Below are 25,787 nucleotides of genomic sequence, written 5' to 3'. Positions count from 1 at the left end.
TGTAGTTTTTGATTTTATTTATTCAACCCTGTTGCTTAAGGACTACAACTAAAATTAAACTATTATTTAATATTTACAACTCTCTTCGTCTTTGTTGCCCTGCGGTAGAGCCTCATTGCCGAAATATGGGTTTGTGCTGGAGAGGATTGGGGAAGAGGCTCAGAGTTAGCATGGTGAGAAGGGCAAGCTATGGCATATGTGGGGTAGGGGGCATGAGACGGCGAAAATAGATGTTTTTAAAATGGAACAGGAACTTCTTTAATGAATAATTTTAACTATTACACCATTATTTATACCAGTTTTCAGCGTTGTTTTGTTTTGATAAATCACAATGGAGATGGGCGTTATCTCTGTCGCGAGAGTTGTGCGTGTGCTTTCGTGATTGCTTCTTTCTTCCTAATTCTACAGTTCTTTGTTTTCCGTGTGTTTATTCCATGTTAAAGCTTATGTCGGTCACTCCCGACTTTCATCATTTTCATAGCAAATTTCATATAAAAACCAAAAATTAATGAACAGAATTAAAACGAAACGAATTTAAATTGGTTTCTCTCTCGACTTTGAGCTAAAAATCCTACTAATTGTAATAAAACCCTAGAATGAAAAATGATTCACTAAAATAAATTAACGAGAGACCACAGCAGTTCTACGATCGGAAGATCTGCTAAGTACACATGTTGCTTTCGGTTTAAGTAAATGGTTTTGGCGAGTGTTAAGTGTTTTAATACCACCACCAGCGTCTTCTCTGGGTGGGGTGGCTTCTCTGGTGTTCTCTGAATGGTGCACCTTGAGGGCAAACGGGGCCGAGAGCCGGGCGGGCAGCAGCTTTTCAAGCTCGAATACCAAACACCGCACTCGACATCGACTATCACAAGGTTCAGTTTTGATAGAGCCGGCTCTTGTTGGGCCGGCCCCTCTCTTTAGTATAGATCATCGTCCATGTTTTGGATTAGTATCTTCTTGTCCTCCTTGCAATTGGAGGACTTGGCCAGCTTCTGCTCCACCAGCTTAGGATCGAAACAAGGCTACAACAAACAATTTAGTCAAGGGTTCTCTTCGATTTATAGTATATGTATGCCTCCTTACCGTCTCGCAGATATTCATGTTGCAGCAGTTCTCTATCGTAATCTCGCACTGTTCTGTGGCCAGCGGGCGATTGGTCAGCGGTGTGTCACCAGAGGAGTTTGCGCGCGCCGGATTTCGATACACAAATGTCTTTTTGATGCGTGGCCTCTTCGGTTTGTACAAACGACGGAAGCCATGGACTATGACGGCCACCAGGAAGAAGCATGAGACTATGCCCACAACGAGGACAATGATCACATTGCTGGTCCATGGACTGGGTGTCATGCACACCTCCAGATGCTGATACTGCGGTATGGCAATCTTATCGCTTGCATCCTTGGCCAGTTCCTCGCAGCTAAAGGGGAGAAAAGCGAAAGAATTAGTTGAGGATGCCATTGAGGATTACTCGTCTACTCACATATCGTGGCAGCCAAAGGGCACATAGATATCCGCCTCATGCTTCAGCAGGCGACAGAACAACGCACAGATCTCCGTTGAGTTTTGCTCGCATCGCTCTCCGGCAAAGTTATGGGGACACTCGCAGCTGGGCTTCTCAGAGATGTCCTCCAGCTTGCAGTGGCCGCCATTAAGGCACAGTCCCGAGCATTTGCTGATCTCGCAACGCTCGCCCGAGAATCCCGGCTGGCAGTAGCATTTGGGATACGCTCGATCACTGATCTCGCAGGTGCCATGCACACAAAAGTTGTGGCACTCGCGAATCTCACAGCGCGAGCCCTTGTAGCCCGTCGGGCAGATGCACAGCACCCGATCGGCAATGTAGGTGCCTCCGTTCAGGCAATGTTCGCGCTCCAGTTGGGCCACCTTCTCGTCCACCAGGCTGCGCATTTGCTTTTTCTTGGCCATCTGATCGAGTCGCTCCTTGATCTTTCGCACCACATTGGAGCAATGTTCATCCTTCTGCAGTCGCTGATAGAATCCAGTGCGTGCCACAATGCCACGCGCCTCCTCGCTGAGATTGGCCACGCGAACGAGTGCGGAGACTTCTGCCACGGGCTCTGGTTCAATGTCTGCGATTGTCTCCGTGGCCGTATCTTCTTCCTCTGCCTTAACCGGACTCGTGGTAGTAGTGGCCTTGACAATGGGCACCTTTGGATGGCTCCACACTGCCTTGGTGGTCTTGTCCGTCCAGTAGATGGCGTCATTGGTCACCGCAAGGTTGAGGGGTTCGTGGTGCTTGTCGTGCAGCACCAACTGCCGATCGGAGCCATCCAATCGCGCACTTTTCAGCGCAAAGAACACGCCCTTCAGGTCATCGATCCAGTAGATGCGATCCGACAGTTGGTCCACCACAATGCCACGCGGCATATCAATGTCCGTGTCGATGATCACCTGACGGTTGGTGCCAGCCAAATCGATGCTCTCCACCGTTGGATGCGTGATGTTGGAGTTCGTCCAGTAGAGCTTCCTGCGGCACACATCCACGGCCACACCATCGGGCCGTGCACCCTCCTGGCTAAGATCCACCAGCACTTTGGGCTCCTCCGTTACCTTGCTATCGATTGAGGCAAAGTAGATCTTCTTCTGCAGCGTGTCTGACCAGAAGAGGTTCCTATTGAGCGGATCGTAGGCCAATCCTCCCACAGATTCATTTCCCGTGCGCTGTATTGCCTGCTCGGCTATGTGGGAGGCCATCAGTGCGTCTCTTCGCAGCGAGAATATGCTGCCATTCTGGTGCAGTCGATCGTGGAAGTATATGAGCTCCTCCGTTTCGTCAAAGGTCAGGGCGGAGAGTTCATCAAACTCGTGGGCTGCCGAGGCCAAAGTGCGCCAGAATTCATCTACGAACAGGATTTTCGACTTCAAAGTGATCGCAAATTCTACAAAAGAGAAACGAAATCCAGTTAGAAATCATTTCTAAATATAGTTGTTGGAGCAGTGTGCAATACCTAAAATATCATCGAAACGCACACGTGATTTATCGTTAAAAATTTAACTATATTTTTTTTTATATGTTTTTTGCCTGTTTTGGTTTGCGAAAATTAAGTTCAATCAATGCTTAGATGCTCAATGCTCCCCTTGCCATCCATTTGATCGATCCATTAAGCATTGCCAAAAGTGACTCCTAAATTGCAATCAAATCATTCCGCCATTTGTGGAATTCAATTTAGAATTTTGCAACAGAAATATTCTGCCAGAATTGCGTTTCAATTATTAATAATAATATTGATGATTTAATGTGGCGCCAATCGATTTGATGTGATGTGTCGCCCCAATATGTCGCAGAGTTTTAGAGATCATTTACGTCTAGAGGTCTAGCCACTGATAAGCAAATGTAAAGCACTTCAGTGGCGCCAAGGATCTATCTCTATCTGCAGCGTTGAGGGAAAACCCACCGATTTGTGTTACGACCAATGGGGTGGAAATGTCACATCAATTTCCATTAATTTTCCCCATGTACTGCTAATGGTTTCAGCTTTCACACCCAATCGATGTGATGTCTATGGTGACCTTGAATCCGGCAAAACAAAAAAAACATGGCCGCCGCCTTCTAAATCTGGATGTACAGTGTGCAAAAATGTTATATGAAGAGATTTGATAAGAAATACTTGATTCGAAAACGGGATAGCCCGCCCCCCAGCCAGCACCACTCAAGCGAAATTGGTAAACAAGAAAGAAAATAACCTTTAATACCCTGACAGCTCGATCGCTTTTATGGAATTTTTTTCGATTTTGATTTTGTTTGTCTGAAATACTGAAATTTAAAACGTTTACTGGGTATATAAAATTATAAGAACGTACACCCATTTAGTGATCCAACAAACGAAACGCAGCCCGGGCGTGACAACCGCATGAAACGCAAGATGTGCAACCGAAACGAGAGCGTGCTGCAGCGAAATGTCAATATACCCGCATGGTGCAGGGTACTTTAAGCGTAATGAGATCGAAAGACAAAAAACCTGTTGTAAAACGCACAGGGGCGTGTGTTCATTTATTTAATTAACAGTCAAGCTAATGTGAATGATTATCGCCTGAAAGGCTGCGCTTGCAGCAGCACCTGTTGCCTGTGCATAAAGATAAAGAATTTTTCTGGATTGGATCTCGCACGGAAATGGAAACATTGCAGCTGGCGGAACAGGCAGAAAAAGCCGAGCAGTTCCGGAACAGAAAAGAACACGAATCCAATGAAGGCTGAAGGAAAGCAAAAGAGAGAGAGAGAGGGGAGGCTTGCTTCTACTTTTACACGACTTCCATTTCCTTTGGTATCCATCGATCATCTGGCTAAAATCAATCCATATCGACTTGGTCATTGGCCCTACAGCTGGGGGGCCTCGCACTTTTGTAGGTCACTGTTGCTATAGTTTTTGCCAAAAACCTAAACATAAATAATGGGTATTCATGATTCATCCATATGTATGGGTTCGTGTGCTAGCCAATTATCATCGTGATGGTTGTAAAAACAATAATACAAAGACAATAATAGTAGAAACGCGAATGAACGAGCGACGGAACCACCTCTCACCGGCAGCGCGCTGACCTCCAAGGCTTCTGCGTTTGAGGTCAACGTTTTTATTGATGCAGAAATAGTTTATTAATTTATATTTATTAGGCATTATTTTACTTCTTATTTCTGAATGCTTTTACACTATAAAGAGCTCATAGGGTATGGATTTTGTGGACATTCTGGGAACTATACAAAAAAGCGAACAAAATATTACTAACATTTTAAGGTATTCCTGGAGGGTTTCCCGATTCAGGAAAATAATGCAAACAAGTAGTGAAGTTTTCCTTGTAATTTAATCCCTCTTTCATTTGTACCATTGCATTTCTGGGAAATAGATCTGTTCCCATTTTTGTGGAGAGTTTTCTTTTTCCCCTCCCTGCAATAGGGAAATTCTGCATGCTTGCATTTATCTAATAAAAATCTAGATTTCATTTTCAATCATTGACCAATTTCGACTGATTTTTCCCTAATGGAATTTACTAGACTATTTTTATCAAGCCCCCTCTAATTTTATGATTCATGGGAGCTTTTTCCTATCGCGTCAGATATGGTTTTTCAATGTCACTATCTACGGGGGAACAGGGAATGCTCGTAGTGGATTTTCTCGATGCACGTGGTGGCCCATCGATCTCATTGACTATACGATTACAGAAATTAAGTTTTCAGCTGTCTGGGTTTTAGTTATGCACGATATCTGTTGCTCGAATCGGAAAGGGCATGAAATGATAGCTGGTCCTGGGCTCTGAATGGGGTTTTGGATTGCGACTTGGAAATTCTTTCGGTTTCGGGAATTATTATGCTGCAGTTGCAAGCAGTGAAACCAAATCCCATAAACTGCTTGCCTGCATAATTTCCCCTACACACATTCTTCAAAGGAAGATCAACTACAGCTAGAACTTCGTGCAGAGCAAAAGAGAAATATAAATGTGACTTATTGTAATTTTTCAAACCCTTCCTACAAGCATATCTAATGAAGCTACGTATTTGGATGAGGTTTTGAATTGCGACTTGGAAATTCTATCGGGAAACACCATACTGCAGCTGCAGGCGGTATCAGAGTAATCCAATTCAAAAACTGCTTGCGTGCATAATTTCCCTGTGTGGAGTGGTGAAAGAGGAGAATGGAAGAAACTACAGCTACATAGAAGCATATCTAAAATGAAGCCGGCTCGGCAAATGATGTATGGCATACGTGACAAAATATCCCATGTCTATGGCGGCAACAGTGGTGGCTTGTGGCTTGATGGTGCGACAAATGTGGTGGAAGGGGTAGGAAGGTGGCAAAAACCAAATGTTGTTTTTGCCGGCCACGTTGATTTGGAAAAGAGAGGCAACTTGACAGAGAGAGCGTAACCGAAACCCTCTCGTCTGTGAATAGAAAGTTTGGCTGCTTTGTAAAACACCGACTAATGAATTGAATGCTTTGAATGATTTTTCGCATTTATTTTGTTATTAGTTATCAGGGGGACGTGTGCATTGATAAGAAAAGCCCGCGCTTCGACGCATAGGACGATGATTGATAGAAGAGAAGTTAAACCCGTTCAGCTGATAGCCAGTTCCACCTGCTCGTACTCTTCACACTTACGCACGAGTACGAGTATTGCATGCTCGATAATACATAATTCTAGTGTCAAGCGATTACATAAGAGCCACAGGGGGAGCGCCTCGCCTGCAGCGAGGTGAACGGTACGGCATTGTTGATGTCGAATAGATTTTAAGCGGAAATGAAGGTTAGGTAGGTGGCAGTGGCATTGCCAGAGGGTCAATGGAGCCCATGCTCCTGTTCGGTTCTTACCCCATTCGAGAGGCGTTCCAATGGCCAGGACAGGAAGACAGGCGACCACAGCTATAACTGGCACTAGAACTGACGGACACCATAACATTTTTGTTGCCTATTTTGAATTTCAGACTTCACTCGATTGCACAACAGTCTTCTATTTAATGGTTAAGTGTCGCGGATAAGTAATTTGGATGGATTGGTGTGGTCTTGCACTTTATATAGTCGCGGGAAAATAATTATTGGATGGAGAATTTAGTCGGATTCGAAGAAATACCGCGATCTTTTCACGTTCACCGTACTCGGTTATAAAAGGGTTTAAGGATCGCGAATCAGACCCGTTCAACCATGCAACCGCGACAACATTCCACTTAAAAATAAAAAATAATTTATTTATTTATCCCTCCACTGTGGCAGGGTTGTAATATAGCAATCGGAAAAAACAGCTGTTTTCGAATACATGTGCATTCGCTAAAATAAATCGTTCTGAATTCTGAATAAGTTTAATAAGAATGCCTGAATTAAATAGTCATTTCTAAAAGTTCGGAAAGTTTGTTTCGAGCTAAATTACCAGTTTTTATTTGTTTTTTTGAAAATAACGGGGAAGAAAGTTGTTATCGACAGTGTTGGTAAGTGCCGCAGTATACGCAATAATATCCGACAACTCTTTTATTTATTTAATTATTTGCGTAACTTAAAACGTAAAGTGCAATGTACAAGAATGCACTGAGGGGAGGTGTTCGTACGGCCAAACAAGCCTGGAGGCTGAAAAACGGTGATTACACAAGTGTTCATTTAACATATTTAGCCGGCCAAACAGCTGGCTCAAATCGATTAGAAAGTGGGCCACTTGAAGCGTGTATGTGTGTGCGTGGTGTTGTTCGATAACCGCAAGCAGTCAGCATATAGTTTTTTCCTCCATTCAACTTTATCTCAAATGTACGAATAGTGCAATAAGTGCAACACTAATCTTTCCAGAAATTGGCAAACTCAACTTGGAAGTAGCCAAGGCGAACACCGAGTTCGAGCAACACTTGTGCGAAGGTGAGAGAGCGAACTGGGAGAGCAAATCCCGCTCTAACTTACCTCCCCTCCGGCTCCCTGCAGCCAGAGCTAATCAAATAACAAGACGTGAAGAAACGCTTATCAATAATTGCTGTGTCGCTGATAATACTAACGAGAACCAATTGTCCTGCCTTTCTCTGCCATTTCAGCTGCCAGACCCATCCAAAGCTGTTACCCCGCAACCGCAACCCAGCCACAGTTACTAAACCCCAGTGAGAATAACAGCAAGTCCTCCTGCAACCAGAACTACTCCTACACTTCCAACAACCAGAAAAACTGCAACGTTGCTAACCATTATCGGCTGTTTGCTAACGTCTCTCCCTCAACATTCGATAAGCATTCTAACGCCCATATCCGCCGCACAGAGACTGCCCATCTGAACGAGCTGATTTCGTCGAAGCAGTTCTTCAAGGTTCAGAAGCAATTCTATCGCGACTACTCCTCCGTCTCTCTGGGCGCTTCACTGAAGAACTCGGACGCACCGCTGCTCGGTGACTTGTGCAATCAGTATCGGGCCATCTTAGCGTACACATCGGCGGACGTGGGTCCAGGACAAAAGGCAGGCCAGCCACAGCAACAGCAGACTCGACGGGCGCACACTCAACAGGAGACTCGAGTGCAGCAACAGGAGGAGGTTAACGGCATGGCGCAGAAGCTAGAGTTCAAGCGGCTGCCCACGAATGTGGTGCCAAAGCATTACGAGCTGCTACTGCAGCCCGATCTGGAGGCTTTCACATTTAAGGGCAAGACAATAGTGCAAGTCCAAGTGAGTAAAGAGTCTCGTTATCTGTATTGTCTTTCCGTTTTCGCTTTCACTTTCCAGTGCCAGCGTTGTGTTTGTGTGAATTTTCTGCCCGTCTGACGTGTCGTGTGCAAAAATATTTTGGACATTTCTCTTTATGCTGCAATTTGCATACACCACACACACACACACACGCAAACAATGGCAAATGCATAAGTAGGCACACACACAGATGTGAACATAAAAACGAGGAAATGGTTTCTTTGTTGCTGGGAATACGCAGAATGACGGGGCACTTGGGGCTCCGTAGCGCAACAAATAAAATTTATGTGAAGCCTCAATCTCTACGTCTCCCGCTCTCATAACTGTAAATTTTGTTTACGTTTTTGCCTGCGTCGAAGCCAAATATGGTCATATGCGGGGCTTGGTCGCACTTTTGATACTCTTCAGCGAAAGAGGGATGGATAAATGATGCGAAGATTTACGGATTGATAAAATAGTCAAAGCTAGGGTGGATATTTTGTTACCTTTATATTTAACTGGAAGTCCTTAATGCGGGGAAGTGGGGCGTAATGGAGCATAGCTCCAGGTAGTTTCCCGTTCGTTTTGTTCCATTTTTGTTTGGCAGTGTATAAATTTGGTCAAAACGAGTTTTAGAGTTTGGGGCGGTTCTGATTGCTGGAGCTTAAGCCGGAAACTCGACATAAAGGCAACAAAAAAAGCGGCAATTTCTATGACCTTGGAATAACTGTTTATGGTCGCTGTTCTGCCATCTCCCAGCTAACTGTTTCTGTTCTAACGGGTTATTGACTCATTTCTTTTACCATTTGACCGTTTTGCAGGTTAAGGAGCCGACCACACAGATCGTCCTCAATGCCCTGGACATAATCATCGAGGAGGCGCAGCTGGAGTTTGAGTGCACCAAGCTGAAACCAGACCGCATCGTCTACTCCACGGATGCCGAGACGGCGACACTGGAGTTCGAGCAGAGTATTCCCGCGGAAACGGCCGGAGTGCTGCACATGTCGTTTACGGGGGAACTGAATGACAAGATGAAGGGCTTCTATCGCAGCAAATACTTTACCTCCAGCGGGGAGGAGCGCTATGCGGGCGTCACCCAGTTCGAGGCCACCGATGCGCGGCGCTGCTTCCCCTGCTGGGACGAGCCCGCCATCAAGGCGACATTCGACATCACACTGGTGGTGCCCAAGAATCGGGTGGCCCTGTCCAATATGCCCGTCAAAAAGGAGGATGCCCTGGACGGCGGCCTGCGCCGTGTGCGTTTCGATCGTACACCCATCATGTCCACCTATCTGGTGGCCTGCGTCGTCGGCGAATATGATTTCGTGGAGGGCAAATCCGAGGATGGCGTCATTGTGCGCGTCTTCACGCCCGTAGGCAAGCGCGAGCAGGGACAATTCGCCCTGGATGTGGCCACCAAGGTGCTGCCTTATTACAAGGACTACTTTAATATTGCCTATCCACTGCCCAAGATGGATCTAATTGCAATTTCGGACTTCTCGGCCGGCGCCATGGAGAACTGGGGACTGGTTACCTACCGCGAGACATTTGTTCTCGTTGATCCCAAGAACACATCGCTGATGCGCAAGCAGTCCATTGCCCTCACCGTGGGCCATGAGATTGCACATCAGTGGTTCGGTAAGTGCCTCCATCTCTATGCATCTTCTCTTGCTTTAAGTCATCTTTTGCATTCCTTTTGCAGGCAACCTGGTTACCATGGAATGGTGGACACATCTGTGGCTCAACGAGGGCTATGCCTCCTTTGTGGAGTTTCTTTGCGTGCACCATCTGTTCCCCGAGTACGATATTTGGACGCAGTTCGTCACAGACATGTACACGCGTGCCCTGGAGCTGGATTCGCTAAAGAACTCCCATCCCATCGAAGTGCCTGTCGGTCATCCGTCGGAGATTGATGAGATCTTCGATGAGATTAGCTACAACAAGGGCGCATCGGTGATTCGCATGCTCCACGACTACATTGGCGAGGATGACTTCCGCAAGGGCATGAATATCTACCTGACGCGCCATCAGTATGGCAATACCAGTACCGAGGATCTGTGGACGGCACTGCAGGAGGCGAGCTCCAAGAATGTGGCCGAGGTCATGTCCTCGTGGACACAGTACAAGGGATTCCCCGTGGTGAGCGTTGAGTCCGAGCAGAAGGGCAAGTCACAGCGCATTCTGCGCCTCAGCCAAAGGAAATTCACGGCCGATGGCTCCCAAGCCGATGAGGACTGCCTCTGGGTGGTGCCCATTTCGGTGTCCACCTCTCGCAATCCCACGGCGATAGCCAAGACCTTCCTGCTGGACAAACCCTCCATGGAGGTCGTTCTGGATGGTGTTTCCGCCAGCGATTGGATCAAAATCAATCCCGGCACCGTGGGCTACTACCGCACGCGCTACTCAAAGGAAATGCTGGAGCAGCTGATGCCAGCGGTGAAGAATATGGAGCTTCCTCCTCTGGATCGACTGGGACTGATCGATGATATGTTTGCCATGGTGCAGGCGGGTCATGCCAGCACGGCCGATGTGCTGGCCCTCGTGGATGGCTACAGAAACGAGACAAACTACACGGTGTGGACAGCCATCACCAATTCCCTGACCAATCTGCATATTCTGATATCCCACACGGATCTCATGGACGACTTCCATCGCTTTGGACGCAACCTCTATGAGCCAGTGGCCCAGCGTCTGGGCTGGGAGCCACGCGATGGCGAGAACCATTTGGATACGCTGCTGCGCAGCCTCGTCCTTACTCGTCTTGTGTCCTTCCGCAGCAACGATGTCATCGAGGTGGCGCGCCAGCGCTTCCGCAGTCATATAAACGGTACCAATCTGCTGCCCGCCGATCTGCGCAGCACCTGCTACAAGGCGGCGCTACAGGACGGCGATGAGAAGGTCTTCGAAGAGATGCTCGCCATGTACCGCACCACGGATCTGCATGAGGAGCAGGATCGCATCTCACGGGCCCTCGGCTGCAGTACCGATGTGAAGCTGCTGCGTCGCGTCATTGATTTTGCCATGTCGGTAAGTGTGATAGTCTCTCAAAATGATTGCGGTTCCTTGTATATCATCCTCAATCTGCTTCTTAGGGTGAAGTGCGCGCACAGGACTCTGTCTTTGTAATAGTTGCCGTTGCCATTAATCCCAAGGGCCGTGACATGGCCTGGGAGTTCTTCAAGACCAGCAACAAGCAGCTTCTCGAACGCTATCAGGTAAGTCTTACAGTACTTTTTGGTTTCCAAATGGAATCTTCATTATATACCCTATTTTAGGGCGGCTTCCTGCTCACGCGACTGATCAAGTATCTCATCGAGAACTATGCCTCCGAGGAGAAGGCCAAAGAAGTGGAGGAATTCTTTAGGGTAACGCAGATACCCGGCTGCGAGCGTACTGTCTCCCAGGCCGTGGAGACAATACGCCTGAATGCCGCCTGGCTGGAGCGTGATCGCGCGAAGCTATCCACTTACCTGAAGAGCGTATAGACATGGTCTCGCCCTCGAGCATACCAAAGCATTTAACAAACGAATCACAAAAAGAGTAACACCGGCCCTCCCACAGCAAAATACACACAATTCAGCACCAGAATAACCCAGAGTAAACACCAGAAACCACACCAGCCAGTTCAACAGCAACCACAACACTACCGATCTTTCATTAGCATCATAGAGCATCAATCTATGCAGCCAAAACAGTCACAGAACACACATGAGAAGCAAACTGTCTTCAATCAAGGATCCAACCACAACCACACCCTACACTATACAAATGGACACAAACAGAACCCAGACCTCTTCTAGCTGCATTTATGGCCTTAAATGTAATGGAATGTATAATCGCTTAACCTTATCCGTGTGCATAAACATGCTGAAATTATAAACTTGTTGAGTTTATTACGATTAATAAATGCAATTTCTAGGAAACGTTAAAAAAAAACGTTAAACAAAACTGAAAATTGGGAATAATTCAAACCAAATTCTGCTATCGATGTTGTCTTGCTGGTATACTGAAGATGTTCTAACTAAACTCTAAGAATTTGAAATATTCTGAGCTGTAATCAGATAAGACTTTGAAAATAAGGAAATATATTGAAGAAAATTAGGCGTCAGATTGAAATGTTCGTATAAAAGTCAAAGTCATTTATCCATTCTGTTTAGAAAACCATTCATAACATCTCTACATTAAAAATCTATCAATTCTCTGGGCTTGAAATAATTAAAATACCTTTTTTTAGATCCACCAAAAAACCTTCTCCACGGACAAAACAATTCCAAATTTAACATTCATATTTAAAGAAGGATACGCTTTGTGTACATACATACTGCGAAGAAGGAATCTATTTTATCTTCATCTCATCGTTGTTATTGTTGTTGTTATTGAATTCGAATGTCTGATTCTTGCGCTTCAGCTCCTGGCAGTGCGACCAAAAGGTGGCCAACCGTTGATCACTGTTCGAGCAGAACTCACGGAAATCCTTAAGCATTTTCAGCTGAAAGAGCTCCCCATCGGACGAGTTGTTGATCGTTTGGGCCTTCCACTTTTTGTTGGGTATCATGTGGTTCCAGGACCACAAAAAGCCCACCTTCTTGGGCACATTCGTGTTGTTCGTGTGGCCATAGACGCAGCGCGTGAAATTGGCCTCTTGCAGGGTGGGTGACTCCACCTGATAGTTGTTGGTGGCGCAACTGAAAGAAGGAAAGAGATTTAGGGGTGTGTATTCATGGAAGATCGATTATATAGCCTACCGAATCAAGGCAAACATGTTGCCTGTACAGTGAACATACTGATATTCCTTGGGCAGCTGAAAGAAAAAGGTTTCATTTACACTTTGATCGCTTTCATATTTTTGATGGCTTCACGTACATCCTTGCCTATGCTATACTTCTTCTCCAGCACACAGGGCAGAAAGCCAAATTTGGCCAAGATCGCTTCTTGTAGAAACAGCATGCGATCTGATCTGCTTTCCTCCGGAAATTCTACGGAAAAACATGCCAAAAGTTGCTTAAGCTTTCAATTAATTTATTCACTCATGCCATACCATCGAAAAGCGCGGCTCCGTTGGGCAGGAATGTAGCACAGAGTGGAATGAATATGGGTCCCCTCAACGGATCCGATTTCTTGGTAAATGGTTCGGCCATAGGATCCGCAGGCACCGATACCAAAAAGTTAAACTGATTTGCCTTACGCATCCAGCCACCAATCTTTAATCGGAGAATATATGATTACAGATCAAAGGATGCCCTTTAGCCCAGCCCAGGTATTCGTCTACTCACCAAATCCGATACAATGGGACCCGAGGAGGTAACCCACTCGACCACAATCTCAAAGGCAAAGCCCGGCTGCAGCACAGTGTGATGCTTCACGTGTCCCCACTCCATGCGATCGCTCTTCTGGTTTACATCAATCTCCAAGTGGGACTGGCGATAGACGCGCTCTATAAAATATCATTAAAGCTGGGGGATGATTTCAATATTCACGAGATAATGGCTAGAACCTACTGTTGCTGCAATAATCCGTCCAGGACTGCGGTGCGGGTGAGTCCCTTAGGAAATTGGGGACTGGTGTGATAACTGGCTCGTCGTGCCACAGGAAACTGCAGCCCTGGAACTCAATCTCCAGCCATTCATTCACAAAGGCACAGTAATCATTCAATGGCGGGGCATAATCTGTTGGTGGCAAATAAAGTTTCGAACCGCTTTCTAGCCGATATTTAAATGGCCAACAAACCTACCTTTGGCATTCTTATCCTGCTGTATAACATAGTAAAACACAAATCCAGCCACCACAGGCTTGGTCCAGTCACCAGAAGCATGACAGATCATGCGTTCCCTTCGGGTAAGCATTTTGCGAATTAAAATATAAAAATAGGAAAGGTTTATCTATCTATCAAAACCCACTTGCGCATGGCTTCTAGCAGTTCCAAGGGATGTCTACCATTATTGAGGCGTGTCTTCAGCCACATCAAAGCATCGTAGGACAGAAAAGTGCAGGAGGGCAGCGATTGAGTTTGAGAGAAGTAGCCCACACCATTCACAGGATGTTTCATGGCCTCAAAGATCTCCAAGAGTGTGGCATTGGGACTGAACTGGATGTCCACGGGGAAGCTATCAAAGCAACAGAGATTAGAGCAGAGTAAGAGGATTCATTAGTTGTCAGTGACTCACCCATCATCCTGATCATCTCTGGCGGCCAGTCCAGCGGCAGCGGCCGCATCCGTGGCAGGAAATATACGTGATATGCGGCCATTGTCAAGCTTCGGACGAGCATTTATGCTATCAAATAAGATAGATAGGGAAATAACGATTAATTATGTCTGTGGGGACTCGAGCCACTGGGCTGATGGATCCTCTTCCATGGTGGGCGGGGGTCACATGTGTCTTTGTGTATTGGTGTGTGGCTGTTTGTTGGTGGGTTTGAGGATTCGGCAAGCCAATTTGCATGGTTGGTTAGTGATTTTCGGATTTGTATGTGAAGGGCAGTGGGTAGTATTAGGTTGCTACTACGATGATGATTGGGGGGGCATTGGGGATTGGTGTGTGGCACAAACCTTTGCTGCGGTGAATTTAATAGATTATGATGCTTTTCTGTGATTCTAGGAGTGTCATGCTGCTGGAAAGCCAAATACCAAATTAAATTATATCAAAAAATATACAAAAAATACAAAAACGGAAAAGTAAAAGTAAATGAAACAAAGAATCCAATACAAACAGCAAACCTATGTACAGGTGTCGGTGGTGGTGGTGGTTGGGGGGATGCACAAAAACAGGACTACAATACAGATAGCTGGGCAACAGAATGTACAATATACAAGAGACTTACTCTTAAAAGAAGAACGAACACCAATCTATATGCAGCACGTACCAACGATTATAGCACACATTTCTCATTCACTTTCGGTGTTCTATAATCTTTGGTAGTACGTGTACCTAGTAGTAGATACAATAGCCACCCGAATCCCTCACAGCGGATCGTGCAATTTATACAGATTTATATATATATATAGTGCATGTGTTTATTGAGTGTGTGCGTGTGTTTGTGTGGGTGTTGTGTGTGTGTGTTTTTGGGGGGAAGAGAAAGTTCTTTAGATATAATATTGGAAACGATATAAAAACCTGGGTCGCTTCTCCGGCAATCGATTGCTACCGACTCGCTCCCGGAACGGAGAATTCATGAGTCCCTGCCATGAGTGAGGGCACGAAACGGTTTTGGGGGGTCGGGTCAAAGACACAAGAGAGCGAGAGAGAGCGAGACATTCATTGAAAAGAGAGACAAAAACATTAGGTAAAGAGCAGTACAGTAGAGCTTATCAATAAATTGTTTTTGAAACTGAAATCGAAACGTGCGCATCGATTGATCAAAAATTAGAAACGGATTCGAATTGAAACAGAAAAGTGCGCGCAATGAATAACAACAGAAACAGAACGGAATAAGAACAGAATATTGATAAAAAACAAAACAAAAGCTTAAACATTAAATATATATAAATTTTTTGTTTTGTTTGAGAATAATTAGAGTAGATAGATAGATAACCTGATTAGGCTGTGGCCTGGATATAATGCTCGTACTGTGGCGTCGCTTGGTTAGACTGTGGGCGGTGGGGCTGTCCTGTAAGAAGTGATGCGAAATATGCTCGAATAACATCAAGGATAAGCATAAATGGAACTGAGAGCCAGGCTCTCTATTTTTTTCTTTCTTTTATTTATTCTCTGTGCCCTCAGTTCCATTTGTTCCCTCAGTTCACGTTTAATCCTGTATGATCATGCATTTCGTTGGCTGCAGGCGGGACAAAGTGAACTGAGTGATCAAAGTAGCCATCGCCAGGGAATGCTTATCGATTGATCGACATCACTAGCAGGTCGATTAGTCAATTAGAAGACACACTTGGCAGTTGGGGTGAGGGGGCGTGGGCGTGGGAGAAAACTAAGTAAATGTAACAGAACGGGTAACGCAACAGAGATTCACAGAATGCAGATAGCCCCCAAAGCGGAAACATTTCAATCTTACTCTCGCCTTGCGCACAAACTGTCGCTTCAGCTTGCTGACCGCCTCGATGAGCCGCACAAAGTCATCCACCTGCTCGCTGGTATTGTCCACGGTGACATCCGGAAAGATATCACAGCGCTGGCAGCTGGCAATCTTGTTCACAATATTCTCACGGGGCAGCAGATACATGCGATAGCGCCAGTACTTGAGACTCTGTTGGGGCCAGATATACAGCCAGATATTTATCTATTTAATCATTCAGAGATAGCCCATACACACCTCCATCAGTGGATAATCCACATCGCCACGCGTGCAAATATACAGATCCATGTGATTCCAGTTAAAGTTCTCCAGCTTCTCTGTCGTAAAGTTCACTCCAGAGATCTCGTACGTCTCGTGCTGCGGTGCATGGAAGCGATACCTATAGTCCACATTGATGGGCGGATAGGGATGCCTGAAAGTATATAATTTCCATAAGCTTAGCCATATCTTAGACCATCCATAGAGAATGCTCTCACCTGGGTCTGTAGCCCGTCACCGTGATGACCGAGCCGATCAGCGAAATCTTGTGGAAGATCCTACCGATGGAGAGCAGATACTCCTTGTTGCTCTCACTGGGCTTCACCGGCAGCACTGCAGATGTGGCCGGTACGGCAGTTGGACCACCGACGGTGCATGTAACCGATGGCCTCTCTTCGCCGACAATCAACTGGAAGCCCTGGGCCAGGCGCTGCGAGACAATCTCCTTGCACACCTCTTCGGTGGACAGCGGCTTGCGGTAGATGGCCCTGCTCTGGGCATACTCGTGGTTCACATCATCCGGCAGCAGCGTGTAGTCGGAGATCACGTAGTCGTTGTGCAGCGATCGCTTGTCGGGGAAGTAGTCCGTGGTTATGGGCAGGCAGGCGGGGATCGTAAGCGACTTCCAGTCAACGCCTGCAAGCGGAGCCGCCAAAAGATTAGCGATTGTCCACAACGAGTGGTGGTTGTGTGAGGTGTCAAGAATTACGCAAATAGAGAAAGCCAACGCCGCGAAACAAAAGTAAACCAAAAATAAATCGCTTAAGCTAGAAACGAGAGAGAGAGAGGGAGGGAGACCAAGGTGCTCCCACAGCTACGGTAATCAAAATCAAAGGAGGATCCCTTGGAACAGGATGTGGGGCTGTGGGCTGATCCGCCACCAACGTATGGGTTAGGCGTGTGGTGCGTGCATACAAGATACCAGTGGGGCGAGAGCGAGAGCAAGAGCAAGAGCGAGAGCGTGCGTGGCATGCTACACTACAGCAACTACAGAAGGCGGCAAGAACATGCTCCCGCTGCTCATACAACCACCTCCCTGTGGGTGCGTGCATTGTGTTGTGGTGTGAATAAGTGCGGGCGGGGGTGCATAGCATTCTACCAGGTGGTTGTTCTACGATTTAAGCTATAATTACTATTTTTGTGGATGAGTACTACATGCATACGGCGTAGAAGTAGGTGGGGAAGCGGGGGGTAGGTGAGAGGGTACAAAGCAAAAGGTAGTCTACAGGCGGCATTCCCTCAGGTGTGTGGAATATTTGCTTAATATTTATTTCTTGATTAATATCTTTGCTTCCATCCATATATTTGAGGATGAAACTACTGAAACTCTATTTCTAGTTTAAGCTAAACTTCAAAAGAGTTCTCTTATAATTTCAAACCCGTTTCTTACTCTTTAAAGTGTTTTCATGGGTTGCCAGAGGTTCTGTTGGCCTAAAAATAACCGATTTAACTATCATTTAACTCTAATGTCTACCTCACAATAATTCTGTTCAATGATTTTCTGTTAAAAATTTCCATTGCAAGATGCAAAGTTTTTACTTTTGAAACATGAAATATGGTTCCTAAATGATCGTTGAAGCTGGGATTTGTAACACGTATAAAACTATTTCAAAACTGCGCTACACATCTTAAAAATATTACTTTAAGCTATTAAAATGATTATATATATATTACAGCCCCAAGTTATTGGCAAATGTAAGCTCTGATCAGACAGACAATCCCTATGAAATTATAACAATCTAAGCCCCTGTCTCATACTCTTCGTTAGATTTCGTTGGACTCTATTAAGTATATTCTATAATCTTTGATAGGACACTAATCCTTATTCGGGTCGAGTGCTACAAAAAGTGCTATTCTACAGATACAAAATATACAAATACAATGCAGTGTTTCAGGCGTAACTAAGATCTACAGTGCTTCCAAATGGTATATCTATAATGTGTGTGAGTGTGCTGTTTTTTGTGTATTTGTGTGTGTGTGTGTGTGTGTGGATGCTTTGCTAAATGCTTTTTGTACAAAAAATAAGTACGATTACTTGTGAATATTTTGTATTCCAAACCTATGATGATTTTTCCTTTGCCAACAATCTCGGCCTCGGTTGCCGACACCGTCGCCGCCGCCGCCGGCCCGAGCGGGGAGTCGCCTCCAAAGTGATGCTCGCTCTCGACAATGGGCCGCAAATGTTTGCCCGTGGCCGCCGCATTCGCATTAACTAAACAAACGATCGATGTGGGTGGAGTTTTTGAATTTTGATTTTTCATTTTGTTAGATCCAATTGCAGTTCGTTGTTTGATTGATTGATTGGTGGATCGCAGATGGCGTTGGGAATATGACGAATTATACATAAAGTTAATTAAAAATTCAGTTTTTGTTTGTCGCGCGGTTAGGAATGGGCTACGAAAAATGCATTAGTTCGGTTCCGATTTGAATAAAATATAGATATATGTATGTGGAGTAGGGATCAAGGGTTCACGGGTAGGGTGCAGTTAGTGGGAGCTACTATTGCTACTACTCTTCCGAGCACAGGAATGTCGTCGTATCTCAACCAGAAAGACCACGAAACTGACCAAAAGGCCGCACAAAAAGAGACTAAAGGCTGGCGCCAGCAGATTGAGGGCCAACGGACGAACATCTTCAAGGAACGTCTCGGCGGTGGTGAATTCTTGAATGAGACCCAAGCTGTGTGCGCGATGATAGCACCTATCCAGCCACACATTCGTCAGGCCCGCCTCCTGCACCCACAGCGAAAACCGATGCAATGGATCCTTGAAATGCGAGTCAATGCGCAGCTGAAACTGATGTGCATAGGTGCCATGGCACACCGACGACAAATAGAAGCGCTTCGTCTTCAGCAAGCGCTGCTGCATGTTGAAGAACCACCATCGAAATCTGCTGATCGGATAGATGAAACCCGGATCCATGTTGATGCGATGCCTGGTAAAGGTCTTGGCATCCGTGAGGCTAAACCTGCGGCGAAACTCCTCCGCATGGCCAAAGGCACCCACAATGATTTGCACATCCAAGGGTTGAGCGAGAATGGGGAATGGCAGCCGCAAAACCTCCTCCAAGCTGCTGGCCAACTTATGGCTCAGCGTCACCGTCAAGAAGGATGTCAGCTTCGTGGAGTACAACTGGAAGATCAGGCAGATGCCAAAGCTAATCAGGTACAAGGTCACAGTCCTGCGTATGTTATGGTGATGAGATCCACTCAGTCGGCAGCCGGGCACTCCCATCAGTGCCCACAGCTGGGAGTCTGGCGCAAGGCGGCGCACGCCGACAAAGTGCACCACGAACAGAATCAAAAGAACACTCAGCCACACGGACCACTGGAAGGGCAGCAAGACGTATAGGTGCCGAGAGATCTGGCTGTCCATGGGTATCATAAAACAGCGTGGCTCCATGCGCACGGGATAGGAGTAATCCACCTGAGTGGACACCTGCAGAGTGTCGTGCATTTGGGGACTCAGCTCTATGCGATTACTGGCTATCAAATCGATAATGGCAGGCATATTCAGCCACTGCGAGCCATTCACCATCAGGGGATAGACGTTCAGGGCGACATTCAGATTGGCCATCAGCTCCTTAATTATAATTCCACCCGATCCATCCAAGAGCAACTGTTGGTTGTGCGGATTCAGTGACCAGAAAGTATTTGGAACATCCAGCTACACAGGCAGATGCAGCTCGTAGCCGTTGAAGTTTTTGCGAGTCGGTTGGGGAAATATCTGCTGCAGATGGTACAAGGAGATCCCCCTCATGCGTTTCACTATCATCTTGGGATAGGGATCCATTTGGTAGAACCATCGCTGTGCCACCACCACCAGAGCGGAGCGAAACTGCAGCTGCCAGAGCAGCTTAAAGAACTCCTCCAAAGCGGAATATGGTTCGTGATGCTTCAGCAGAAACAACGTCTTGCTGTAGCGGCGTCCGCGAGCTCGTTGCGCCTGCAATCGGATAACTGGATCCCTCGAGTTTCTGGCAAACACCACATACAGGCTATTCTCATCCAGCAGGGCACTGAAACGCACTTGGGCGTCCACATCTGTGGCCGTCATTTGGGGCAGCAGCTGGAAGTGCATGCTCGCATTGGCTCTAAGCTGCCGATGAAGGTCATCCAGATAGTCGGGATCGATGGAGTCTCTGCTATTGACAATGCTGATGGCATGCAGGCGATGTGCGTATCCAATTCGGTCCAAAAACAATGCAAGCTGCCCGGGCAGCGTAAAGTTCAGCTCATGCTCTCTGCTCTGATGCGGCAGAAGCAGCAGAATCACCATAAACCGGAGCCACATAGTCCCATTCAATGGAAGAGTCAATCCCAAACTGAACTGCGAGACGCGCTCGCCAGCCAGTGGTGGTGTCTGTCCTTAAAGATATGATCTTTTAACCAATCAGTTCTGTGATTACTCACCCGTGGTAATTGCTGGCGTCCACTCCTGCTCGCCTGTGGCTCCCCAGAGATATGATTTCGCCTGCGTTGCCGTCAGATTTGGGACATTCGCAGGCAATGCATTAAGCAGTGAATTCTGTCGCCTCTTAAAGACTGCAATTGACGGAAAGACGGCAAGGAATTCAGTCCATGGGGGAATGAGGAATGAAATCTGTGGGCTACTCACAGTCGATCTTTTCGTCGCCCATCACAAAGCTATGCGAGGACACTGATTTGCTTAGCATGGAGATCGTGGATAGCTGATCGTACTGCTCGCCCGGATCGCAGCCATACTCCTCCGTCTCATTGTTATTGGTGGTGCTGCTCTGGCTATTGTTGTGGATCTGCTGCAGCGGACGCTGTCCCGCTGGTACGATCTTGGCTGGCACCGCTTGGTAATGATGCTGCTGGATGAGCACACCCGTCGGTCCCTTGGGGAAAATGTGCGTCCAGCGGCGGCGATTCGAAGTCAATTTGATTGTCACTTGAGAGGGATCAAAGGGATTGATTAGGGCACGTCCGGGACGCACTATTGGCGCAATGCTGACAATCGTTCGACGGGAGTTCTTGTCCGAAGCCAGGGATTCCGAGAGATTTGTGGTATCAGGCTGGAGATAGAGTACAAACAAGTTGGGATTTGATTGGATGGGAATCATTTGAGCGACATACCAGTGCCGCCAACATGGCCGAGGTGCCATGATGTATATCCGGATCGGACATTTTGCGTCGCATGGCCGGGATCTGTGTGGGCGTGAGGTTCTCCCAGTCGTTGTTACGATACGCATAGGTTTCCAGGCTTGGCACCGATGTCTTTTTGGCCCTAACCACGCGCTGTAGGGAGCTGAAAGGAGCAGATGATTCAAGTTAGACATTCAATCCAGATTCAAGAAACCTTACCAGGTGCTCTGTGCCGGCAATGGCTGAAAGATCTGCTCATCATACGCATCATAATCGAAAAGGGAGTTGTGCTTGTACTCCGACTGCTTACAGCTGAGGAAATTCCTCTCATTCTCCTCGCCCTCGTCCGCGTTGAGCGCTTGATCGGACACAAAAAGCGGCAGCTTGATGCGTGGTATGAAACTGGAGTATGCGATCTTCTTGTTGGTGGAATAGAAGCTCAGATTGATCCAGTGCGGCAGGGAGTAATCATCGGCGGAGGTTAGGGTGGTGTCCTTGTTGTGGAACTTCAACAGCGGCACTGCATGCAGCGGCTGCTCGCCCACGCAAACCAGATCGCTGCCCACGCCATTGTCGATGATGCGCTGCTTGGTTATGTTTGTCAGCTCCCTGTCCACCGAGAAGACACCCACGCCGGGTGTAATCACCACCGAGAGCTGTCCGGTACGATCGAATGTGCGATCCAGGTAATGCTTTTCGAAGGTATTCAACGAAATGTTGAGAACCTCAAGAAAATTGCCCTGCGTGGCCGTGGAGTTTGTGGCTGGCGGGATCTTCATGTGCTGCCGTTCGTGATAACGCAACACTGTCTCCTGGTAGGAGGTGAAGAGCTTGCGCAACTGCCCCAACACCGTGCACCAGTCGTCGTTGCGTTCGTTCTGAATTGCCACGCGATAGAAATCCTCGTAGAAGCGACCCTTGTAGTCCAGCTGCAGGCAGTCGCGCATGTGCTCTGGGAACTCATCCAGACTCTTGGCCGCATAGAAGGTGCGCGAGAACAGGACGATGGTCACCTCGTGGTTGCAGCTCAGCTTTTTCCACTTCTGGAAGAGTTCGGTGAGGAAGCCATTCACTGCCTTCTCGAAATACAAATCCCCATGGATGTCAAAGTCCCACATTTCCGAGGACATCTGCAGGAAGAGGTACACCATGGAAGTGCTGCTGCGGAAGACTATCTTTGTGTCGTCGGTGATGACGCCGCTGGCCACGCGTTCGCCCTGTGACCACATTTCGTACACCTGGCAGCGTATCTGCATGTCGTTGTAGTCAATCTTCTTGTTCACATACACACAGGTGTCCGTCTGGAAGGGGAAAACTGGACATAAAACAGAATCAACCAAAAATTTTACCCTTTGTTTTCCTACCAAATACGTTTTGAGGCGCCACATCTCCGAGCGGCCCATGTACTGATCCTTGAAGGTAATCTCTATGGAGTCGAGGGCCACATCTGCCGGATTCACTATCCGCATCACAACATTCGAGTAGGGCCGCAACTTAAAGGCAATGGCAATGCCCGACTCGATGCTTATCACATCGCGGCCACAGCTACCGCTGAACTCTGTGATTTGCAGCAGCAGATGCGTGCCGTTCTCGTCATCTGGGACATAAATCTCCACCACATCGCCCACATTTGCGTTGGGATGGTCCTTTAGGTTCATCACCAGGTCCGCATCTGTATGTAAGTATTCCACAGAAGTATTATTTTGCGCAATTTTTATGCTCCTCACACTTTTCACGTGTGTTTGCTTACCGTACGACTTGTTGCAGCCACGCGTGTGTGTATTCAGCTTGTATAGCTTCATTTTGTTGATGCGGCGCTGGCCAACGCAAACACAATAAAGATGTTCAATTTACGTGCAATTATTTTATATTCGCATTCTGCAATTCTTTTTTTCGTGTTTTGTTTTGATGTGCGCTTCTTCTCTGTTCTTTTAACAGTGTTGTGCAACGTCGCAAGGCCAACTGCTGCTGTTTATACGAAACGGGAATTCAAGAACTAACAAAAAACAAAACCAGTTGCCACATTAGCACAAATAAACCGTTTGATTAGAGCAGAAAAAGCTTCTTCGTAGCATTCATTACCATCCCATTAATTGTTTTCGTTGGTTCTCTTTCTGTTATGTGCGACGTCTTTATTATATATTAGACTAGTGCTGGGCAACATTGCATTGGCAATCTTTATAGTTTATGCGAGCATAAATCCCCTCCATACGTTTGTAGTACAAACTTTGTACATACGTTTGACCATGAATTTAATCAAAGCAATTAGACAGCTTCATTTAAACGACTGACTCGAAATTAACACAGTTTGATTGGTAGTTGTTTTCAATGAATAATTTTATTGGGTCGCAAATATCAGTGAGTACATTTCGACAGTAAATTTTGTTAAAGACAGTCGCCATTTTTTGCCTGGATTGTATTAATCCTCAGTTCAAATAATTCGCATACCATTATGCACTTTGACTCCACTCCTCAACGCAATCCATTGCCTCCTCCTCCGCCAGGGTACGGGCTCGTTTCGCAATCTATTTTGTTGATTAGAACGCTACCTCCTCTGTCTTGACGCCTTCGCTGACGACAAAGATCATTTCGGGCTGATAATTTTGCATTTATTATAATCGTTTTTTGTTTGTTTTTCTTTACTACTTATAGCGAGGGTTATGTATACATTTGAAGGCGTTGCATTCGCTTTGATTTGGGACATCAGGGGGGTCAGATCTAGCGTTTAGGTCGCTCTCCAGGATGCGCTTCGCTTAGTTTGGTGTGTGTATGTATGTTATTTTAGTTTAGTATATATGAGTGTGGGGCATGTATTTCTGTAACAATTGAAAGTGGGGGGTGTTCGTGTCGTTGTTCTTGTCGTTATGGCCATCGTTCGTTTTCGTCTCATTCAAAATATCTCAACACTAAGCTTAAACATTAGACAGAACCACGGAAAACAGACTCCTAAAAGCTAACTAAATACGTACGGGCTACGATTAAACATTAATCACTAAGTTTTGGAGACATTGACGAGGGCGGGGGACATTGACGTTAAGGGAACATCTCTCGACTATGAGTTTTACATTGCCACTGTGGCCAAGACGACGGTAATGTCGTCTGGCTTGCCCCCACGTGCCTGTATATTGTTGCGACGAGCGCTGAGGGCAAAGGGCGAGAGGAACTGGCTGTTAAGCGACAGCGTGCGGGCCATCAGGGCCAGACTGTTCGCCGTCATCTGCAGCTTGACGGGATCCCGTTCGCCCTCCACATCGCGCAGCACATCCAGCAGAAGGTCCTCGGGCACATTGTCGAAGACGCCATCGGTGGCGATGAGTATAACGTCGCCATCCTCCACGGGGAAACTCATGGTGTCCGCCGACTCGGGACTATCGCTCAGTACGTTCGGGCCGTGGCCGGGCGGGGGCAGAGATAGCTGGAAGGGCGTGTTGAAGTAGTGCTGTTGCTCCTCAGACTTGTGCACCACCTCGCCCTGCCGCACCACCATGAAGCCACTGTCTCCGATATTGGCAGTGTGCACCGTTTTCGTCTCCCGATTGAGGATTAGCACGCAGGCAGTGCTGCTGCCCAGAATGGGCTTCTTCTGCTCCATCAGCTCGCAGTAGCTGTAGGCCAGCAGATTGACGGGTCGTTGCGGGTTAAAATGACTGCACTGCACCAGGCGCTCGCATGTGCGCATCAGGAAGGATGAGAACTCGCCCGGATCGATGCCGTAGCTGCGCCAGCCGCCGACGCCGTCGGCCACGCCCATCACATCGGCCTGATCTGTGGATGCCTTGAACCAGGAGTCCTCGCCATACTTTCCAGGCTTGTACTTGTGACGCAGGTTGTCCTTGGCGAATCCGCAGACCACAGACACGAAATGTGGCCGCGGAGAGGACGACTTGAGAGCACCTTCGCCACCCTTGCTGGCCGCAGCCCCGGTGGCAGACTCCAAGAGTGTGGAAAAGCTGCTACGCAGGGCCCGTGATATCATACGCGATGTCCAGTGAAGCGAATGCATCGCTCAGATATTTAGTGTCGTCTCGTGGTTTGGTCGCTCGTGTCAATTGTGATTTTCACTTTCCGTACATATATGTAGATATCGATTTTACCACTTGTCGTGCATGGAAAACGCGTCGGTTGGCATGAGACGCATGCCCTGCTGTTGTATCAACAAATTTCGGTGATTAAACTTTAAATTATTCAAAATTTTCAATTTACGTTCCAAATTAAATGCGAAAGAAAATGTTATGTGATATTTCTGGGTATTATCGATAAAATATAC

At 46.9% G+C, this 25,787-nt stretch overlaps 5 protein-coding genes across 12 annotated transcripts; 1 reads left to right on the top strand and 4 right to left on the bottom strand.

Moving 5' to 3' along the window:
- Window positions 1-2: 2 nt before the first annotated feature.
- LOC111068744 (protein cueball) lies at window positions 3-6,683 on the bottom strand. The gene is made up of 4 exons (XM_022358434.2): window positions 6,321-6,683; window positions 1,481-2,900; window positions 1,084-1,417; window positions 3-1,022 (listed from the first exon to the last, which is right to left on the bottom strand). The coding sequence occupies exons 1-4, from the start codon at window positions 6,406-6,408 to the stop codon at window positions 918-920; spliced, it is 1,947 nt and encodes a 648-aa protein (XP_022214126.2). The 5' UTR covers window positions 6,409-6,683; the 3' UTR covers window positions 3-917.
- A 158-nt stretch (window positions 6,684-6,841) lies between these two features.
- Window positions 6,842-11,681, top strand: LOC111068763 (puromycin-sensitive aminopeptidase). Of its 3 annotated transcripts, XM_022358476.2 has the most exons (8): window positions 6,856-6,931; window positions 7,010-7,077; window positions 7,281-7,346; window positions 7,517-8,133; window positions 8,952-9,768; window positions 9,833-11,157; window positions 11,223-11,345; window positions 11,406-11,681. In XM_022358476.2, the coding sequence occupies exons 2-8, from the start codon at window positions 7,014-7,016 to the stop codon at window positions 11,613-11,615; spliced, it is 3,222 nt and encodes a 1,073-aa protein (XP_022214168.2). In that variant the 5' UTR covers window positions 6,856-6,931; window positions 7,010-7,013; the 3' UTR covers window positions 11,616-11,681. The 3 variants fall into 3 exon arrangements, with proteins under 3 accessions (XP_041450497.1, XP_022214168.2, XP_041450496.1); XM_041594562.1 differs by lacking the exon at window positions 7,281-7,346 and having other exon boundaries at window positions 6,857-6,931; XM_041594563.1 differs by lacking the exons at window positions 7,010-7,077; window positions 7,281-7,346 and having other exon boundaries at window positions 6,842-6,931.
- A 559-nt stretch (window positions 11,682-12,240) lies between these two features.
- On the bottom strand, window positions 12,241-23,457 carry LOC111068780 (GATOR complex protein Iml1). Of its 6 annotated transcripts, none has more exons than XM_022358493.2 (21): window positions 23,271-23,457; window positions 22,885-23,192; window positions 21,740-22,821; window positions 21,512-21,683; window positions 21,030-21,450; window positions 20,825-20,956; window positions 18,473-18,625; window positions 16,632-17,049; window positions 16,393-16,567; window positions 16,135-16,326; window positions 15,661-15,735; window positions 15,243-15,307; window positions 14,295-14,402; window positions 14,028-14,234; window positions 13,862-13,959; window positions 13,629-13,796; window positions 13,404-13,564; window positions 13,169-13,331; window positions 12,994-13,106; window positions 12,876-12,931; window positions 12,241-12,815 (listed from the first exon to the last, which is right to left on the bottom strand). In XM_022358493.2, the coding sequence occupies exons 1-21, from the start codon at window positions 23,320-23,322 to the stop codon at window positions 12,467-12,469; spliced, it is 4,668 nt and encodes a 1,555-aa protein (XP_022214185.2). In that variant the 5' UTR covers window positions 23,323-23,457; the 3' UTR covers window positions 12,241-12,466. The 6 variants fall into 6 exon arrangements, with proteins under 6 accessions (XP_022214185.2, XP_022214186.2, XP_022214188.2 ...); XM_022358494.2 differs by lacking the exon at window positions 15,243-15,307 and adding an exon at window positions 14,678-14,739; XM_022358496.2 differs by lacking the exons at window positions 15,243-15,307; window positions 15,661-15,735 and adding an exon at window positions 14,678-14,739.
- LOC111068783 lies at window positions 18,634-20,814 on the bottom strand. The gene has a single exon (XM_022358506.2). It carries the CDS (start codon window positions 20,703-20,705, stop codon window positions 20,079-20,081), a length of 627 nt encoding a protein of 208 aa, XP_022214198.2. The 5' UTR covers window positions 20,706-20,814; the 3' UTR covers window positions 18,634-20,078.
- A 382-nt stretch (window positions 23,458-23,839) lies between the features above and the next one.
- On the bottom strand, window positions 23,840-25,760 carry LOC111068785 (protein phosphatase PTC7 homolog). Its single transcript, XM_022358508.1, has one exon. The coding sequence runs from the start codon at window positions 25,521-25,523 to the stop codon at window positions 24,582-24,584; it is 942 nt and encodes a 313-aa protein (XP_022214200.1). The 5' UTR covers window positions 25,524-25,760; the 3' UTR covers window positions 23,840-24,581.
- Window positions 25,761-25,787: the final 27 nt, after the last annotated feature.

This window comes from Drosophila obscura, unplaced genomic scaffold (genome assembly GCF_018151105.1).
Source record: "Drosophila obscura isolate BZ-5 IFL unplaced genomic scaffold, ASM1815110v1 contig_30, whole genome shotgun sequence".
NCBI classification, from domain to species: domain Eukaryota; kingdom Metazoa; phylum Arthropoda; class Insecta; order Diptera; family Drosophilidae; genus Drosophila; species Drosophila obscura.
The sequence above is the reverse complement of the archived record's forward strand: the minus strand, read 5'-3'. Positions and strand labels throughout refer to the sequence as shown.

Bases quoted from the DNA above. Each gene is read 5' to 3' on its own strand.
- LOC111068783 (XM_022358506.2), bottom strand. From the start codon at position 20,705: ATGTGGCTCCGGTTTATGGTGATTCTGCTGCTTCTGCCGCATCAGAGC.
- LOC111068785 (XM_022358508.1), bottom strand. From the start codon at position 25,523: ATGCATTCGCTTCACTGGACATCGCGTATGATATCACGGGCCCTGCGT.
- LOC111068744 (XM_022358434.2), bottom strand. From the start codon at position 6,408: ATGTTATGGTGTCCGTCAGTTCTAGTGCCAGTTATAGCTGTGGTCGCC. The intron at 2,901-6,320 runs GTAAGAACCGAA...TCTCTTTTGTAG, and splicing joins TGGAACGCCTCTCGAATGGG to AATTTGCGATCACTTTGAAG. The intron at 1,023-1,083 runs GTAAGGAGGCAT...TGTTTGTTGTAG, and splicing joins ACATGAATATCTGCGAGACG to CCTTGTTTCGATCCTAAGCT.
- LOC111068763 (XM_022358476.2), top strand. From the start codon at position 7,014: ATGTACAAGAATGCACTGAGGGGAGGTGTTCGTACGGCCAAACAAGCC. The intron at 7,078-7,280 runs GTGATTACACAA...TAATCTTTCCAG, and splicing joins AGCCTGGAGGCTGAAAAACG to AAATTGGCAAACTCAACTTG. The intron at 8,134-8,951 runs GTGAGTAAAGAG...ACCGTTTTGCAG, and splicing joins AGACAATAGTGCAAGTCCAA to GTTAAGGAGCCGACCACACA.
- LOC111068780 (XM_022358493.2), bottom strand. From the start codon at position 23,322: ATGAAGCTATACAAGCTGAATACACACACGCGTGGCTGCAACAAGTCG. The intron at 21,451-21,511 runs GTATGTCGCTCA...CTCTATCTCCAG, and splicing joins CGGCCATGTTGGCGGCACTG to CCTGATACCACAAATCTCTC. The intron at 13,565-13,628 runs GTAGGTTCTAGC...GATATTTTATAG, and splicing joins GACGGATTATTGCAGCAACA to AGCGCGTCTATCGCCAGTCC.